The sequence below is a fragment of the Sapajus apella genome, unplaced genomic scaffold (assembly GCF_009761245.1).
Source record: "Sapajus apella isolate SASKATOON/1434 unplaced genomic scaffold, GSC_monkey_1.0 scaffold2, whole genome shotgun sequence".
Lineage (NCBI taxonomy): Eukaryota > Metazoa > Chordata > Mammalia > Primates > Cebidae > Sapajus > Sapajus apella.
Window position 1 is genome coordinate 29812895 of NW_022436942.1, and position 19741 is coordinate 29832635.

General features: G+C 39.1%; 1 protein-coding gene across 3 annotated transcripts in view; it reads right to left on the bottom strand.

The window, feature by feature from the left end:
• PTPRB (protein tyrosine phosphatase receptor type B) overlaps positions 1 to 19741 on the bottom strand; it is a 119014-nt gene that overhangs the window by 69674 nt on the left and 29599 nt on the right. For 2 of the 3 annotated variants that reach the window (XM_032295665.1, XM_032295667.1), the window contains exons 4-6: positions 17813 to 18086; positions 3836 to 4114; positions 1956 to 2213 (exon numbers count right to left, since the gene is read on the bottom strand). In XM_032295665.1, coding sequence (XP_032151556.1) covers positions 1956 to 2213; positions 3836 to 4114; positions 17813 to 18086 — 811 coding nt within the window. Of the gene's footprint in view, positions 1 to 1955; positions 2214 to 3835; positions 4115 to 17812; positions 18087 to 18512; positions 19124 to 19741 lie in introns of those variants that run through there. The other variant, XM_032295666.1, reaches the window with a different exon arrangement.

Genomic DNA, 19741 nt, shown 5'->3' on the forward strand with positions numbered 1-19741 from the left:
CATTTTGGTCAGCTGGGAAACTCTGGACAGCTCTTTCTAGCTCACTGAGCCTTGTAGTGTTTCTTAGTTGCAAATAAGGCTAGGTCAAAGACCTACAATGGTCCTTTCCAGTTCAGAAATTCTTTAAGTGGAAGGCACAAAAAGGTCTGTCATCTGCCTCACTTCTTTTTGTTTTTATATATTAATATTTAATAAAATTGGGTACATAATAGATTGATCAATTGATTGGTGATTATAGAATTTTATGTGATTAAAAATACTTTAATTTTTATATTAAATCATGATCAAGTTAATGAGTTGTATTACTACTTCATCAAAGCAAAACGATTAAAAGGGAGATAACCTTTGGTAAATACTTTTTCTAGAATATAAATTAATGAAACTTCCTTAAAAGAATGGGCGTCTGGGAGCAGTGGCTCATGCCTGTAATCCCAACACTTTGGGAAGCTGAGGCAGGTGGATCACCTGAGGTCAGGAGTTCAAGACAATCTTGGTCAACATGGTGAAACCCCATTTCTACTAAAAATACAAAAATTAGGGCCAGGCGCGGTGGCTCACGCCTGTAATACAAGCACTTTGGGAGGCCGAGGGGGGTGGATCACGAGGTCAGGAGATCGAGACCATCCTGGTCAACATGGTGAAACCCCGTCTCTACTAAAAATACAAAAAATTAGCTGGGCATGGTGGCGCGTGCCTGTAATCCCAGCTACTCAGGAGGCTGAGGCAGGAGAACTGCCTGAACCCAGGAGGTGGAGGTTGCAGTGCGCTGAGATCGCACCATTGCACTCCAGCCTGGGTAACAGGAGCGAAACTCTGTCTCAAAAACAAACAAACAAACAAACAAACAAACAAAACCCCCAAAATTAGCTAGACATGGTGGCGGGTGCCTGTAATCCCAACTACTCAGGAGACTGAGGTGAGAGAATTGCTTGAACCTGGGAGATCAAGGTTGCAGTGAGCCAAGATCATGCCATAGCCTGGGCAACAAGAGTGAAACTCTGTCTCAAAAAAAAAAAAAAAAAATAGAGAAAAGAATGGGCATAGCACTCTGATTTTGCATAAGGCAGTTAGGAATGCAATTTGCTCTTGATGTACATAAATAACTTTTGAGATATATAGAACATTTTTGGCCAGGAATATCTACATATATGTGAGGTGTGCTATAAAACTATGCAAATGTGCTGGTGTCCTCAAATATCTTTCCCACCAGCCTCCTATAGTTCCAGAAACTAATATCTAAGGCACTACATATATTAGAGTTTCTCTTACAATTAGATAACTTACCAAGAGAGGAGATTTAATTTACACGTTAGACTTGCTAGAGGCATTAGACGCTAATAAAATGTAAGCTCCGTGAGGGCAAAGACTTTGTCTCTCTTGGATGTTATATCGGCAATGTCCAGCATCTAGCTTACATTCAATAATTATTTGCTGAATGAATCAAAGTTTGTATAAACTATTCATTGATATTTAGCATAGATTCATTTATTAGTCTAGGGTAGGCTGTGGGAATTGGTCCTATGGTATTGGGACCCAGGTCATGTGGTTAGCAAGTTTTGGAAATGATTGTCACATGGGAGTAGGGCTATGTATAGCATGAAGAAGGTAATTCTGGTTCACTGTGAGTGATGTCATAAAGACAGTGGATGCCTGGTTAAGAAAAGGAAGTAGGAATCGTTAGCAAAAAGATGGAGTATTAAAAAGAGAAGAAGAGAAGCTAGGTCCATGTCAGTACTTAACTTTGCTTACTTCAAAATGTTGCCAAGGACTAGCCTAAACTTTAGAATAAAAGAGAATCCTTCTTTTTCTGAGTAGAAAAGTGGGTATAGGTCTTCTATGCCTTATAAGAATTTCAACTTGTCCTACATTACTGTTACTCAAATAGTAAGCTTGATTTATTAAACATTTCCTCGATTTGAGCTTTATTCTTCTTCAGCTAGCTAGGGGAAGCTTACCTGTCCTGATTACTTTCCACCTGTAGTTTTGCAGCCCTGCAGCTTCAGTCACAACAGTGAGGTTGTAGATGTAGCCAGGTGTCAGCCCATGAAAAGCATAGGAAGTAGCATGTTTGTCCACAACACCGCCTTGAACTAGGATCCCTTTATCCGTTAGCATCAGCCGGTATCGTTCCACATTCCCAGAACCATGGGACCAGGAAATCAGGAGAGAATTGTCTCTTGTGGAAATACCAATATCTTTCACTGGAGATGGCACTAGTGGGATAAAATGCATGTCAAAAATGTCATTTATAATTCCATTATAGGAGACATAGACACATTTAATTAGAAGTTACACATTCATTTATGTTTCTCTGTACATCTTAACATGGTAATAGCATTCATAAATACCAGGATACTGGAAATTCCACTGGAACTTTGATTAGTGCTCTTTTCAAAGTCTGTAGCCTCAAATTACATCATATTTACTTGTCTACCTCCCCCACTTAATAGGTATTAACATAGTTTCTGCCAGTGACGTATATAACATTGCACAGCAGTAAGCGGAAGAGAGAAAGGAAAGAATTATAGAAGATGAAAAATGGAGAGAGAGATTTAAAAAAGAGAGAGAGAATGTGCCACATATATACCATGGAATACTATGCAGCCATAAAAAAGGATGAGTTCATGTCCTTTGGAACATGGATGAAGCTGAAAACCACCATTCTCAGCAAACTAACACAGGAACAGAAAACCAAACACAGCACGTTCTCACTCATAAATTGGGGTTGAACAAGGAGAACACGTGGACACAGGGAAGGGAACATCATACACTGGGGCCTGTTGGGGGGTGGGGGTTGGGGAGGGATAGCATTAGGAGAAATACCTAATGTAGATGATGGGTTGATGAGTGCAGCAAACCACCATGGCATGTGCATACCTATGTAACAAACCTGCACGTTCTGCACATGTACCCCAGAACTTAAAGTATAATTAAAAAAAAATAATAAAAAGAAGAGAGAAAATGAGGGGAGAGTAAATGACATGAAAGACATGTACTTTATGGAAGGAGGTAGTAATGTGCCATGTATATCATAATATGTGGGTGCATAGATGACTTATTTTTCACCATATCGAGAAAACAAATACTTGTTTCAAACATGGAAATACTTAGGAAACATTATGTCTTGATGTTATGAGAAGAGTATACAAAGAAGAAAAACATTTAAAAAAAAAGTTTTATGGCACAAACTACGAAAATGGGACAGAAAGTTTTTGTTGCTTTAGATGTGAGTTAGAAGGGCCATTAGGGGGTATCTATTCCAAATTGGAGAAAACTTCAATTCCAGAGAAGTCCCATAACTTCTTCAAAACTGCTAAGCAAGTGAGCAGCATAGCCACCTATCTTATTTTCAGTCCAGTCTGTCCACTGTACTGCACAAGCTCCTTTTAAAAAGTTAACTAATTGGTCAGGCACAGTGGCTGATATCTGTAATCCCAGCACTTTGGGAGGCCAAGGCGGGTAAATCACAAGGTCAGGAGTTTGAGACCAGCCTGGCCAACATGGTGAAACCCTGTCACTATTAAAAATACAAAAATTAGCTGGGCGTGGTGGTGGCGGTGGGGTGCCTGTAATCCCAGCTACTTGGAAGGCAGATGCAGGAGAATTGCTTGAACCTGAAAGGTGCAGGCTGCAGACAGCTGAGATGGCGCCACTGCACTCCAGCCCAGGCGACAGTAAGAGACTGCATCTCAAAAAAGAAAAAAAAAAGTTAACTAATTGCTAATTAATTAATTTTGTTCTGGAGTAGCAATCTTACTCTTATTTCTTGAATAAAGTATAACTTGAAAAGTATCATAGACTGTTAACTACTCAGCCATAAATAAACAGATCTCACCTGTTGATCCACTGGTATAAACTGAAGAAGAACGTTTTTCTCCGGAAATAGCTGTGATGGTAATATTGTATTTACTACCAGCAGTGAGATTGAAAAAAGTGTATTCATTCCATGACGTACTTTCTTGAATTTGAACCCCCTGTATTTCTTGGTTATTTTCATCAAATAATTGCACCTCATACCAGGTGACTTTTCCGGAAGAAGGTGTCCACCAAACATGCAAGCTGGTTGAAGTAGTCTTCTCTTTACTGATTCCAAACCTAGCAGGTGGTAAAGGATCTGCAAGGCAAATAACAACAACAACAACAAAAAAAAAAAAAAAAAAAAAAAAAGAAAGAAAGAAAGAAAAAGAAAAAGAAACATGGTTTGAGGACTTTTGCAAATAACTGCTTATTTTACTGCAGTCCAGATTCATTTTTCTTAAAAAATTAATCTGTTCTTTGTGAAATAAATTGGCATTTTTCTTCACTTCCAAACCTACCCTTTCACTCTGATCTTGAAAGTCCCAGCAAAGTTATATTTTCTTTGGCTTATAGTTTAGCAAATTTTTCAAACATTAACAAACATCCAGGTTATGCCTGGATAAATACTGAAGATCTTAACAGAAAATACAAATATTAAGAAATAATTTGAAACATACATTGAACTTCTTCCTAGATTGTGGACTGTTGGTGTCTAGTATACTTAACTTTGGGTGGCTTTTAGATATTAGACAACCACAAAAGATACAGATCTGATTATAAACCTAAGATAGGTTTGCTTACCAAAATAGATTCTCCTGGTAGTTGAAATTCCCTATATCTCTAGATTTTCTTCTCTCTCTCTCTTTTTTTTTTTTTTTTTTTTGAGACAGAGTCTCACTCTGTCGCCCAGCCTGGAGTGCAGTGGCGTGATCTTGGCTCACTGCAACCTCTGCCTCCCAGGTTCAAGCATTTCTCCTACCTCAGTCTCCCAAGTAGCTGGGATTACAGGTGCAAGCCACCATGTCTGGCTATTTTTTTTTTTTTTTAAATTTTTAGTAGAGACAGGGTTTTACCATGTTTGCCAGGCTGGTCTCGAACTCCTGACCTCAGGTGATCTGCCCGCCTTGGCCTCCCAAAGTGCTGGGATTACAGGCATGAGCTACCCAGCCTGGCCCCCTATATTACTAGATTTTTAAAATCTCAATTTAGGGGCACTTTGGTGTTGCCAGAGCACCCAGAGTAAGTGGGAATGAGAAAATCTTACACCCAGCTGTTCACCTTATTTCAGCTCTCAAAGCCAAGGATCAGTTTGAGGAGTCCTGCTTTGCCTGTGTTGAATCTCCACCACTGAATTTGAAAAGAATAAGAAGCATATCTGGGTTAGGAACTAGGTCAATGAAATTTAGTGAGCAGCCATTCTTTTGGTATAGTAGGGAGTAAAACCCAAGAAATAAGGGGGTGCCCCTACCCTGAATGCTGAGAGTAGAACTGCTGAGAGACATCTTTATTAGAAATTTTCAGAAATCCAACATGGTTCTTGGTCTAGAAAGTGGGATCAAGATATTGGAGAACAATATTTAAGGATCAGGCCAGATATTATAATGGCATGGCTATAGAAACTTCACTACCTCCTGGTAGACTGTATTTTGCTCACAATGTAACACCAGGAATCCTAGACCTTATTAGAAGATATAACCTTCTTATATGTTTTAAGAAGATGTTCACTTGTAATCAACATATAAAAATAACATAAGATAGCCTTACTCTATATTCAAAAGGCAGCTGTGGACAGACAACTCATAAGACTATGTATGGCTGACCAATAGACACCAAAGGCTTAATACAGCCTATGAAATCTAATGTTTCTATGTATTATGCTATGATTTATGTAAGTATATCATACTGCAAAAATTATATGTGCCACATTTATAACATCAATAATAACACCATAAATGCTAGCTGACACACAAACTGAAGCAGCAGTAGCTAAGACAAAAATTCATAGAGTGCCTGAAACACAGGTGAGCTTGGAAGACAAGGCTGCATGGCTCACACCATAGCACACAGCCTTTTGGTTAACCTGAAAAACGTATGCTCTAGAGTTTGATGGCCTGGGGGCTTGAATTGGGCTCTCCTATTTGTAGCTGTGTACTTTGGGCAATTCTTTAACCTCCCTGTGCCTCAGTTTCCTCATTTATGCAATCTTTATGATATCTTTTTAGTAGAATTGTTACGAAGATTAAATTGAATAAAAAGTACTTAGAACTGTGTCTGGCATGTAGTAAGTGCTGAAAGTTAGCTGCTATTATTATATAACCTATTATTAGGTGAAAATACTGCCACAGAAGCAGTAAAATATAATGGCAGGCAGCATGGGCTCTGGAGTCAGAGCTAAATTCAAATTTCAGCTCTAACAAGGTCATGAACTTTGGGCACGTTACTTAACCTGTCTAAGCCTCCACTTTCCCATCTGTCTGGTGAGTATAGTAATAATACTTACATTCCAAGGCAGTTTTGAGAAGTAACAAGATATAGAGGAGATTATGAGACTCTCATAGCCAGTGAAACTCAAGAACAATGCTGTCCTACCCAACTGAGATGACATACTTCTGCTGAAGTGGCATTTTAAGGACAAGGATGAGAGGGACAGTTGCTTCCAGTGATAGTTCAAAAGGGATCAATACTGTCATCTGTATGTACTATCAAACCAGATACAAATTTTAAAATATGTTATGATCAGTAGAATCTAAACATATTTAATCTGCAAAATATGGCATATAGAAAACAAATTTTAACGTTGCGTGCCTAAAGGGTGAAGTTCAGAAATGCAGACTTTATCTAATCTTTCTGAACCAGAAAACAAAACAGTCAATCCTTTGTACGTCCGCTAGAACAAAGGAACAATGAGACTGGGAAGTGCCTGGGCTGCGAGAACCTGTACTGGAAACAAACACTTAAAACCCCATTTATACTGTGATAAAGCCCTTTGCTGGCAGTTGTCCACTATATGCATGCTGCAGAAACTAAATAGCTTTCAGACTCCCTTTAAATCTAAGCCCAATAAAAACTGTGATATATTTAGAAAAGTTGTCAAAGTTTTATTAGATACTTCTATCAGGGATGCACATTTCATATAATATGTCTATGTGTGTATGTATGTAGTAAATATATATGTGAGTATATATAGAGTCAGAATTTTTATTGCCACTTGAAAATTTAGTCATGTACCTATAATCTTCTGATCTTATGACAGATCATACATAATTAGGAAATCTTGCTTATATAATTTATGCTGATAGTTAAAGGTGTCAAGGCACAGATGTGTGCATTTATAGTCTGGTTTTTCCACTCATCACACTTATACACATAGTAACCAGTGAAGTGTTACAAAATATGAGAACTGTCAAAAATAATAAATCAAAACTTTAGTCTTGATCAATGTATCAATATTTATCATTAGCCATAAATTTAAAGCACTTTGTATTTCTTGGTTCCAAATAGACCTGAAATATGGAATGACAAATGCATAGTCAAAATGAGTAACAACAGTAAGTGCTAGACTACTCATTTCATATACTTGAATAAATCTATTAGCACCAGAAAGCCCCAGAGTTCCATAAGCAGGCTTGATGTCAACACAATTTTTCTGTTCTCAAGGGAAAAGACAAAGTATGGCAAAATTCCTGAATCAAAATGAATTTTTTTTTTTAAATGTGACTTAGGAAGCCTGGTGTGATGGTGCGTTTCCTTAGTTCCAGTTACTCAGGAGGCTGAGGCAGGAGGATTGCTTGAGTCCAGGAAACTGAAGCTGTAGTGCATTGTAACAGTGCCTGTGAATAGCTACTGCACTCCAGCCTGGGCAACATAGAAAGACCCTGTCTTTTTTTTTTTTTTTTTTTAAATGTTATTTAGAAAGAGAAAAAAAGCTATATTTATAGCACAAATAATATTTGCTTATTTTTTTTTTTTTTGCCACAGCATGGTCATTAAAACATTAGTATTTATTGATATAGAAATTTCTAGACTGCTTAGAATTAGAAATAATTGTATTTGCTATAGAAATAAATTCAATCTTATAACAAAAAGTGCAGCCAATCCATAGGTTGGTGCCAAAAACTGCTTTTTAAAAGATAGGTACATTTAATATTTCTGTTTTTTTCTGATGAGAATATTTAGCCTTAGAAAAGTTAGGGTTTCCAAGGCCTTAGCTGTGGCTTATACTTGAAATCACAGTCTCACTATAAGGCCTATGATTCAAAGTACTTTGATCATTGTCTTGCACAACTGTTCCTTGATATATATGTTACATTTACCTTATATTTGTAATTTTTTAATCTTTTAAAAAATTATATTATCCTTTAAGTTTTGGGGTATATGTGCAGAGCGTGCAGGTTTGTTATATAAGTATACACAAGCCTTGGTGGTTTGCTGCATCCATCCCCCCTGTCATCTACCTTAGGTATTTCTCCTAATGCTATCCCTCCCCAATACCCCCAACCCCCTTCTATCCCTCCCCTAGCTCCCCCACCCCCTGACAGGCCCCAGTATGTGATGTTCCCCATGTGTTCTTGTTGTTCAACATCTACTTATGAGTGAGAACATGCGGTGTCTGGTTTTCTGTTCTTGTGTCAGTTGGCTGAGAATGATGGTTTCCAGCCTTATCCATGTCCCTGCAAAGGACATGAACTCATCCTTTTTTATGGCTGCATAGTATTCCAGATTTAAACATAAGACCTTACACCATAAAAATCCTAGAAGAAAACCTAGGCAATACCATTCAGGACACAGGCATAGGCAAGGACTTCATGACTAAAACACCAAAAGCATTGGCAACAAAAGCCAAAATAGACAAATGGGATCTAATTAAACTTAAGAGCTTCTGCACAGCAAAAGAAACTATCAGTAGTGTAAACCAGCAACAAACAGAATGGGAAAAAATTTTTGCAATCTACCCATCTGACTAAGGGCTAATAACCAGAATCTACAAAGATCTTAAACAACTTTACAAGAAAAAAAGAAACAACCCCATCAAAAAGTAAGTGAAGGATATGAACAGACACTTCTCAAAAGAAGACATTTATGCAGCCAACAAATGTGAAAAAAAGCTCATCATCACTGGTCATTAGACAAATGCAAATCAAAACCACACTGAGATACCATCTCAAGCCAGGTAGAATGGCAATCATTAAAAAATCTGGAGACAACAGATGCTGGGAGGATGTGGAGAAATAGGGACACTTTTACACTGTTGGTGGCAGTGTAAATTAGTTCGACCATTGTGGAAGACAGTGTGGCGATTCCTCAAGGATCTAGGAATAGAAATACCATTTGACCCACCAATCTCATTATTGGGTATCTACCCAAAGGATTATAAAATCTTCTATTATAAAGACACATGCAAACATATGTTTATTGGGCCACTGTTTACAATAGCAAAGACATGGAACCAACCCAAATGTCCATCAAAGACTAGATAAGGGAAATGTGGCAAAAGCTTTTCTTAAAGGTATAACAGCACCACATTACATTTGTATAAGACCTGATAATTTACAACTGCTTTCTCAGTTGGATTAGGGGCTCAGATACATTACATGACTCACTCATGTATAGGAACAGGTGGTACAGTTGAGCTTCTACTACCTATCTCTAAATTTGTTTTCTTTCTATCACACCTTAGCTGTCCTAGTGTGGGAAATGACGTCATGAATTGCATATTCAGTGTAATGACAAAAAATAAAAATAGATGTCTATGGAAAATGGTAGGCATTTTTCAGAATTATAGAATTTTTCAGATGGTAGTTTGGCAAAATGAATAACAGAAATGACAGCTAAATCTAATTCTGTGATCATGAAAGTTCCCTTTTTGAAAATAATATTTTTCCTGTCTGCTTTCTTTTTTCCTAATTTTATTGCCTTTACCTGGAGTCCTTTCATTTTGTGCTGGATTACTTTGAGAGTCTTCTAAGTATCTTCCTTATTTTCTTTTTTCTTTTGAGACAGGGCCCTGCTCTGTCACCCAGGCTGGAGATCAGTGATGTGATCATGGTTCATTGCAGCCTCAAACTCCTGGGTTCAAGTGATTCTCCCACCTCAGCCTCCTGAGTAGCTGGGACCACAGGTGCACATCACCTTGCCCACTAATCGTTTAATTTTTTTGTAGAGACAGGGTTTTGCCATGTTGCCCCAGCTGGTCTCAAACTCCTGAGCTCACATGATCCTCCCACATTAGCATCCCAAAGTGCTGGGATTACATGAGGGAGCCACTGCGCCCTGCCTCTTCCTTATTTTCTGTCTTTCCTCCATGATTGTCAAATAATCTCTTTGTACATCTCCCCCATCTGTCATCCTCATTTCCCTTGAAGCATTAACACCTTCTCATGAGTTTCTGTTTCAGGACAAGCCTAAGTTTCTTCCTAGGCACTCAAGGTCTTTTCAAACTGGATTTTATCCCTGTCTCCCAACCAAAGATACAGAATCTTTACAGAAATTGGAATGACAATCTAGTTACAAGCAGAGTGGTTAGGAGACTTGATTGGAACTGCATTTATGTAGCATTTTACATAATATGGAGTAAACATCCACTATTCATATTAAATAAGTGGAGGTTTACTTGTGAAAATCAGGGTGGGGATGGGGTAAAAAGCCAAACCATCCTTTGGTGCAGGTTTCTGAAAATGGGAAGAAAAACAAAATGGAAAAGAAGTGGGCACAACCTCCAGTTAATTAAACACATTTCTAGAGAGGTAATTTCTTTCACTGTTATTATTATTGTTTGACAATAGTCAGTTTTCTGGCTTACTTTAAAGATGATGCATTAAATTATATTAATACATTAGGCTGCTGTACATTTAAGGTAACATCTGTATACACTAGATCTAAAATGAGAAGCTCACTTTTAGTAAATATTAGAGGACCATGTCAGCACTGAGGGCATCCAGAAAACTTAACGAGACAACTACACAGCAATCCCCATGATATTATTTAGTAGTTCCAGCTCAATTCTTTAATAACTGAGGCTTTTCAATATTATCTAAAATGCTATGTAAATGCAATATACAGAGAAGTCCCCTTGCCCCTTCTTCTAATTAGATTGCTGTCCAAAAGTCTTCTTATGTAGAAATTCATCAGCTGTCACTTGATATGTACTTCCATACCTGGATATCTACGTATTAAGGTATTATTGCTAATGTTAGGTGTGATAATTATATTCTGGTTATCATTCAGAGATGTAGACTGAAATATTTACAAATGAAATGAAGTAATCATGACTTGGATTGTATCAAAATGATGTGCGGGGGGGCAGTGGGTGGGAATATGGATGAAACAAGGTTGGTCGTAAGTTGGTAATTATTGAAGGGAGGTGATGAGTACATAGTAGTTCATTATCCTATCCTTTTTACATTTTTAGGCATTTGAGTTTCTCCATATAAAAGGAAGAAAACACAATATCAAAAACAAAAATCCCTGCAAACATAGATATATGCCTACTGTGTTCATTTTAGCTGCATACTATATGTTTAGGGGTATAAATGCATCTTAATTTATATACATTCATACATATAGAATGGGGCTGGTTTCTCCTACAAGGTCAGAAAGTTATAATTATTATATTTTATTTCCAGAGGGTTTCCAGCAAACTGGCATCTGGGAATGGAAGGCAAACAGTTTTTTTCTTTCATTCAGTTCAGACAAATTAGATTGCATTTCTTCCTAGCGAATGTATAAAGTGCCATGCCTAGCAACAGAAGTTAGACTAATAGAGAAATATTTCTAGGCACATAAAGGAAGACCAATTTCAGAGAAGTGGTTGATTCCACATAGGTAACTCAGCTTGACCTTAAAATTCCTGAAATAAAAAGACTGTAAATGGCTGACTGCTAAATACTGAAGTCATCACCAGAAGTTCAACAGACTCACAGCTGCTTCACACTAAAACATATTTAACCATTAGTCCATTTTTGTGTATGCTAAGTATGTAGATTAAAAAAAATTTAAAATATACTTTGTCCTCTTTAAAAATGGACTTGAAAAATAATAAAATACCATGCGATAATTTAAAAAAACTAGTGCCAACTTAAAAATAATGTTCTTTCTGCAGAGTGGCAGAAAGAATACTGGAGTTGGAGACAGTAAACCAGAGTTCAAGTTCTGACTCTATTGCATGTTAGTTGTGTGAATTTGTAAAAGTTATCAGCTAATTCTTGTGAAGATCAATCTCATCTCCAACCTGGAAGTAGTATGAGTAAACTCACTACACACTTCATATGTGACAAAAACTTTTCCAGATTTTATGTGTGAACCAATGAAAACCTCCTAACAACCCCATGAGTTAGTATTACCATACCATCCTCATTTTGTAGGTTTGGAAACAGACCTGGAAAGGTTAAGTAATTTGCCCAAAATAACATGGCTAGTAAGCAGTAGAGGTGGTCTACCCTCAAAACTCAACTCTTATCTCTATGCAACCTGCCGTTTCACAATACCTCCTTCACAGGGTTGTCATGAGAATAAAATTAAGCTATAGATGGTCAGTATAATATATATTTTATACTGTTACCAATTAAACATAATATGTGGCAGTCTTTTATATGCTACAAAAGCACAAAACAGGCTGGGCACAGAAGCTCAAAACCAGCCTGAGCAACGTAGGAACACGCATCTCTACAAATAATTTAAAAAAACTAGCTGGGTGTGGTGGTAGGTGCTTGTAGTCCCAGCGACTGAGGAGGCTGAGACAGGAGAATTGCCTGAGCCTGGGAGGTCAAGGCTGCAGTGGGCTGTGATTGTGCGGCTCCACTCCAGCCTGGGCAACAGAGCAAGATCCTGTCTGAAAAAAATAAGAAAATAAAATAAATTTTTAAAGAGGCACAAAACAAATATTAGAATACTCCTCTCTTCCTGTGAAAGATAATAAATACTCGTAGGCATTATAGACTTGATCATGCATTAAGAAGAATCATATCAAAATCTTAACACCAACAAACAATAGAAAAGTTATGTCAATAGCTCTTGAACTTGCATGCATTGATTCACTCTCATATTTGTTTAAAATGCAGATTCCCTCAGCTCTATTCCTTCTAAATTCTAATTCTTTCCATGTGGGGTAGAAAGCAAGAATATGTTTTCACAACCAGCTTTGCAAGATATTTTGATGCAGGTAGCCTACAGATATTATTAAGAAATGATGGCTTATGTTTAAAACTATGAAAGCATTAGGGGATGAATTCTGTCCCCCACCAAATTTATATGTTGAAACCCTAAACTCCAGTACCTCAGCATGTATGTGGAGATATGGCCTTTAAAGAGGTGATTAAGTTAAAATGGGACCATTAGAGTGTACCCTAAGCCAATATGACCAGTGTCCCTATAAGAAGACATTAACAGACAGACCATAGAAACAGAGGGACCACTATGTGAGGACATGCAAGAAGGTGCCATTTACAAGTCAAGGAGAGGCCTCAGAAGAAACCAAACCTGCAGACACCTTCGCCTTGGACTTCCAGCCTCCAGGACTGTGAGAAAATAAATTTCTGTTGTTTAAGCCACGCAGAGTCTGGGGTATTTTGTTAAGGCATTCCTAGTAAACCAATACAATAAGCAGTGTTTTGAAGTGGAAATAATAGCTGATATCATGATTCAACAATTAAAGTTCCTAAAATGTTTTTTTATTAAAGACAAGTAAATTAGCCATATTAAAGTAATTAAAATTATTTTTTTTAATTATTATTATTATTTTTGAGACAGAGTCTCACTCTGTCGCCAGGTACCAGGCTGGAGTGCAGTGGCACAATCTCGGCTCACTGCAACCTCCACCTCCAGGGTTCAAGCAATTCTCCTGCCTCAGCCTCCCGAATAGCTGGGACTACAGGTGCACGCCACCATGCCCAGCTAATTTTTGTATTTTTAGTAGAGACGGGGTTTCACCATGTTGGCCAGGATGGTCTCGATCTCTTGACCTTGTGACCTCATGATCCGCCCGCCTCAGCCTCCCAAAGTGCTGGGATTACAGGCTTGAGCCACCACGCCCGGCCAATAATTAAAATTATTTGAGAGCTTTTGTTTTTCTAGGCTTATCAATAAGTAGCTGAAACTGACTTCACAAGAGGGAAAATGATGCTAAAATATTATTTCTATAGGTAAAGTTACCTATCATTACACCACTTCCCTGGGCTTTATAAAATACCCATAATCCAATGAGAATAGACCATATTTTTAGTATACGTACATTCTCTCACTAAAATATTGATTTTATTCAATCACATCTGCATACTTATCTGTATCTACATATTAGCATCTATCTGTCTGTCTATCTATCAATCATCTATTCATCATCCATGCCCAGATTCACCATTCATCCATCTTTCCATTCAGCCATCTATCCATCCATTTAATCAGTATTTATGGAACACCTGCCATGTATTAGATGCCATTTAAGTACTGAAACCTACCTCTTATTGCCAGACAAATAAATGCCCCCTAAAATTTTCAAATGAAAACTATAGAGTAGAAGTCACAAATTCACATCTCTTTAGAATGCATTCAGGTAAGGAAATAAATGAAGTGCTATTCCAGTGAATTGGTATGTAAAAGGAGAAGTCACAAGTCAGCTCTAGAGAGTTCTAAGTACAGTTTTGCCAAATCTTCCAAAAATTTAAGAAAATCCATACATTTGGGTTTTAATGTGAATTTTCCATTTTTAATGCTGGTGAAATAATCTGGATTTTTTCACAAACACTATATGAGCCAAACACAACATAGCAATTATTTAGATACCTAGATATCTCCAGAGGCTACCAGTTTGCAACCTCTGCTCTAGATTGTGAGTACAGTCCTGCAAAGCGCCAAGTTTAAGAAGAGCTCTAAAAGAGGTTAAAAAAAAAAAAAAAAAAAAAAAAAAAAGGCCGGGCGCGGTGGCTCAAGCCTGTAATCCCAGCACTTTGGGAGGCCGAGGCGGGTGGATCACGAGGTCAAGAGATCGAGACCATCCTGGTCAACATGGTGAAACCCCGTCTCTACTAAAAATACAAAAAATTAGCTGGGCATGGTGGCGCGCGCCTGTAATCCCAGCTACTCAGGAGGCTGAGGCAGGAGAATTGCCTGAACCCAGGAGGCGGAGGTTGCGGTGAGCTGAGATTGGGCCATTGCACTCCAGGCTGGGTAACAAGAGCGAAACTCCGTCTCAAAAAAAAAAAAAAAAAAAATGCCAACTAGTCCACATCTGGTATGTTATGTTCACTGTCTCACTTCTGGTTAGTTCACAGTAAATAGTTTGGCTTTCAAAGGATATTCTTGTTGCATTGACCATTTAATAACCAAACAAACCTGATTATTGCCAAATATCTTGTCCTCTATGGTTACAAAAGCATGGTGTACATGAGGCAGAGTAATGTCCTCATCCAGAAAAGATGAGATAAAGCTCTGTTGCCACTTTCATCATAACCTTCTCTCACCTCTGCACAAGTCTACAAGGTCAGGAACCATTTTTGTTTGCCCTCTTGATAAGCTTAGCAATCACTATTTGGCATAGTCTCCTGCAGTATTGAGTTTGATACCTACGTGCTGAACTGGGTTTAAATCCACTATGTTCTTCAATTCTGGTTTTAAATCTGGAATGGAAAATGACTACTGCTGAAATAGTGCCCATTTAATTAATTTTTTTTATCCCTCAGGTCATGTCTATATGACATAAAAATAACGAGCTGTTTTAGAGAGTTTATTAGGCAAAATAATCAGGTAAGTCACACTTGGAATGATATAGAGATCATCTAAGCAAATACTATACCTCTGTCCAAATCATGTCTTGCTCTCATTCTATTTTGTTTTAGACTGGTAAGACAGGCACAATAGAATAAGTAAAGCACAGGTATTTTCAATGACTTTTTTGTTTGAAGTTCTGCCTCAGTCTGAATATCATACTAGTTGGCATTGCTTTAATAACAGTAAAATATGATTTATGCATCTCATCTCCATAGCTCAGCAATCAACATAGAGGAATACTAGTACTTTGTTTTAACTAAGTGAATAATTCACGTATGTCCTTAAGATGTAGAAAGATCTACTGACAAATAAATAACCAACTAAAACATTCTTCCCTGAAACAATTTTTAAAGTATCTTAATTTAAAAAGTAATTTTAAACAACCACCATGGAAATAAGTGTGAGCAATTTATCATTATGCAAATACCACCTGCAACGTTCATGTTTCACATTTATCATGAAACTCAAGATTTGTAGACAAGTATAAGTAAAGGGTGTCTCTTTAAGAAAAACGGTGAGAACCCGGAGTGTTAGCACACTGTGGATGCTGATGAAGTCCTGTTTTACTCAACATGGTCAATAAAATGCAAGTATTTCTTACAGTTCAGAAATGCCTCTGGACTTGAAACACCTATTGCATAATTAAACTCAAAGCCTATTCTAACTGGTAACATCCACAGTGAGTCCTTTTCCATTCCTGTTTTTCCAAAAAGTAAATCCTCCGGGTTAAACAACCAGATTCTGGCTTCTTAATGGTCTTTCTTCATCTTTTCTACGACAAACTTCTGAAGCTCAACCTGATTTTACAAATTGTTCTGCTCCGTTGAACACACACACTAGTTGACCAGATGCCTTTTCAAACATAATTAACACATCTGTAAGTTCTATGTTATATATTTCCCAGTATTAGCACTATAAGCATGTATAAGAGCTATCCTTTAATATTAGGAAACCAACAATATTTGAACTAAAAACCCAAAACTTTTGTAAAACATTCTAATTATGTGGTCGATTTCAGGCTGTCTGATTCCATATTACAAACCACCAGATTCTCACAAGTGATTTCTCTTTGCAGAAGAAGAGAGAAGTTGCTGCAAATATCAGATATTATCTAAAAGCTTAATCTGAAATAAGTGATGTAATTGGGGATTTTAATATTTTTCTTTGAAAAAATAAGAGAATTAATATCTAGTTGACTTGTTACATGAGTCTAGTTAAGTTCTCCGAAACTGCCGCACCTGCCTTTAGAACTGAGAGTTCTCACGTCTCTTTGAAGAACTGTAGCGAAAGAAATGATCCTGTTTCAGGTTGAAATGTGAGAGAATAGTAAGGACAACACATTTCTAAATTTGACTTTCAGAATTTTTAACTTAAATGTGAATGTCTGGACCAAAGTAAGAATTTACTGTTGCAACAAATAGAGATAATGTAGACTAATGAAGTCAGAAAACATCAAAATTGTTAAAGAATTTAGAGCACATCTGAGGGTAGCCCTGAGGATTAAATGAGGTAATGTGCATGACAGTCCATACCTAAGTGTTGAGCACTTGGTAAGAATTTGGACTTGAATGACCCAATCTAACACTACAATTTTACAGATAAGAAAACTGAGGCAAGAAAGGCAAACTCTGAACATATACACATGGAAGGATTGGGCAAAAGTATAATGGAAATAATTGGTGTAAAGTAATAAAACTATGTTCTCTGATATTATGCTGTTTTAGTTATTACTCAAGAGATACAAAACAGTTTTCATATCATCTTTTCAAGGGACTTTTCTAATTTTCCCCTATGAATGGCTCCATTCTATTCTTGAAGATTTTATGTATGGTTCTAAAAATAAAACTAAGTTGAGGAAAGGCATATCCCTAATATTGTACTTACATTATTTATTCTAAAAACATTTACTTAAACTTACTCCAGGGTTTGACAACTTAATGCAATGGAAGCTCGAACCACATCAGTTTAACAAATTCCCTCCACAGCCCAAAGTTTCTCTTTGCTGACCGCCCTGCACCCCATCCCAACCCATTCAGTGGCTAGTTTGCTGTTTTCAGCACTAAGGGAGTCTCTGAAAGTCCACCAAGCTGCTTCTGGCTAGATCTGAGGAAACCAGGCATTTCTGTCAATATTTATCTTCACAGGTATTTTTACCTTCATTTTTTGTATGCCTGGAACTCAAATGAAACACCAGCTTGTAAAGGCAGGGCCCAACCCGGAGTGGCTTGGCCATCCAACTGCACCTGCCATCCTTTACCTGTTTGCAAGTCCACAGCTCTCTCTTCTCCATCCAGAGAAACAATCCTGAAGTTATAGATGGTTCCTGCTTGTAAATCATGAAGGTTACATCCATATGTGGTGTTGTCTATCCGAAAGGGATGGCACCATGTGCCCCCCAGGGTGTCACTGCTATAGATGAGGCTAAAGTTACAGGGTGGCCTCAAAATTCTCCACTGGATAGACACGGAATGGCTGGAGACCTTGGACTCCACCAGGGTGAAGTTACATCTCTCTGGCTCCGCCAGTCCAGTCTGCAAAGGAATCAGACACAACAGTTTAAATCCACCGTCTGGATTGCCCACGGACGTGTCCCCAGCAAGCTCCTCAAGCCACCCTTTCCTTTCTACTTATCCTTTGTCCCTAGCCTCAGCCAGTCCTTTAGCCCTCTGGCCGGAGAAGAGGCTTGCAGGGGAGGTGAATGACAACTTGCTCCCTAGCTGTTGTCCCTTGAGAGCGGCTGGAGAGAGAAGGTAGCATTTTTTGCTTTGACAGCAGGATAAGCTGTCAAAGTTGTCATTCTGGGTTGGGGACTCGGCAGAGGATCATTCTTCCCAAGGCAGAAGATGAAATTTTGCCAGCTCCCTCTTCAAAGCACAACCGGAGAGAAAGTGGAGTGGGGACGTGGTTTTCGGCGGGGAGGGGGCGCATCAGCTCTGACCCCTTCTAGGGCCACTCACCCGCAGCAAGCTAAAGGCGATCCACATGGCCAGCCCGGCTCCATGGCTCAGCATTGCGCTCAGTAGTTAGGACCCAGACAAGATCGAGGGGGCAGGACGTGGGGCGGCCCGAAGGCCGGGGCGGAGGTCACCTGTTGCGCGCGTTTAGCGCGCTTCCCTCGGGGCTGGAGATGCGCAGGGGCCACTGCGGCCACGGCTGCTGCTGCTTCTCCTGCCGCCCCGGGCGGGCTGCGGACGCGAGAAGCGGCGGGGGCAGGCAGCACGCCGCCCTTCCCACGCTGCCATTCTGACCCGCGCTGCCTCGCCCCAGCCCCGTCCGCTGACTTCCGCAATCAAAAGGCAATTTCCTCGTCTCCCGGCAAAGGAACAATGCGCCGGCAAGGGAGGGAGCCCCGAGGAGCCAAAGCCTGAGGCTGCCAAGGGGCCCGAGGTTGGCCAAGCTGCCCCCGCTGCCCCGCGCCGCCACCTTCCCGGCCAGGGGTCCCGTCCGGCTCCTCGGGGCTCTGCCTCCTCCTCCTCCTCCTGGACTCTCCTTTCTCCCCACTCTGTGTTCCTCGACCCAGCCGTCTTAGCCACAATTAGTGCTTGCTCCCTCTCACTTTCCAGGCTCCCACCCCCGCCCCCTTCCTCCCTCCACACCCAGCGTCTCCCCTCCCTATCTTCCTTCCTATCTTCCTCATCTGCTTTCTCCAGGACCTCTTTTCCCAGGATTAAACTTGACCTCGGCACATTTTCCCAGGTCACCAGCACTCTCTCCTGAAGCCTTTTATTAGAGTGCTTTGCCCTTCTCACTTCAAAGCGTTCATTTGTCCTGGTGGCATCCCGACACCAGCAAGAGAAAAAGATCCCCAAAGCGTTGTCAACTTGACCATTCTTTCTCCCAATCACTTTCCCTTTTCTCTCGCATAGGTTTGTATCCTCCCTAAATCATACGGAAATAGTGCCAAGGACAAATGTAATCACTATCAAATGTTCAACCCACAGTGAACAGTTTTATCACTGACCATCCGGTAGTTAGAGCCATTTCATCCCTAATGGTCCAACCAAGAGAAGAAAGCCATATAAACTCTCATTTGTGGAAACTACTATTGATAGTCAGCTCTCCACAAGTTAACAAAGAAAAATGGCATTTATTCAGTGTTCAGCTCTAACTGTATGCCCTTTAGCAACTACTTCAGTACCCAAATGATTATCTGAAAACTGATTTTAGAAAAAAGCTCCCAATAACT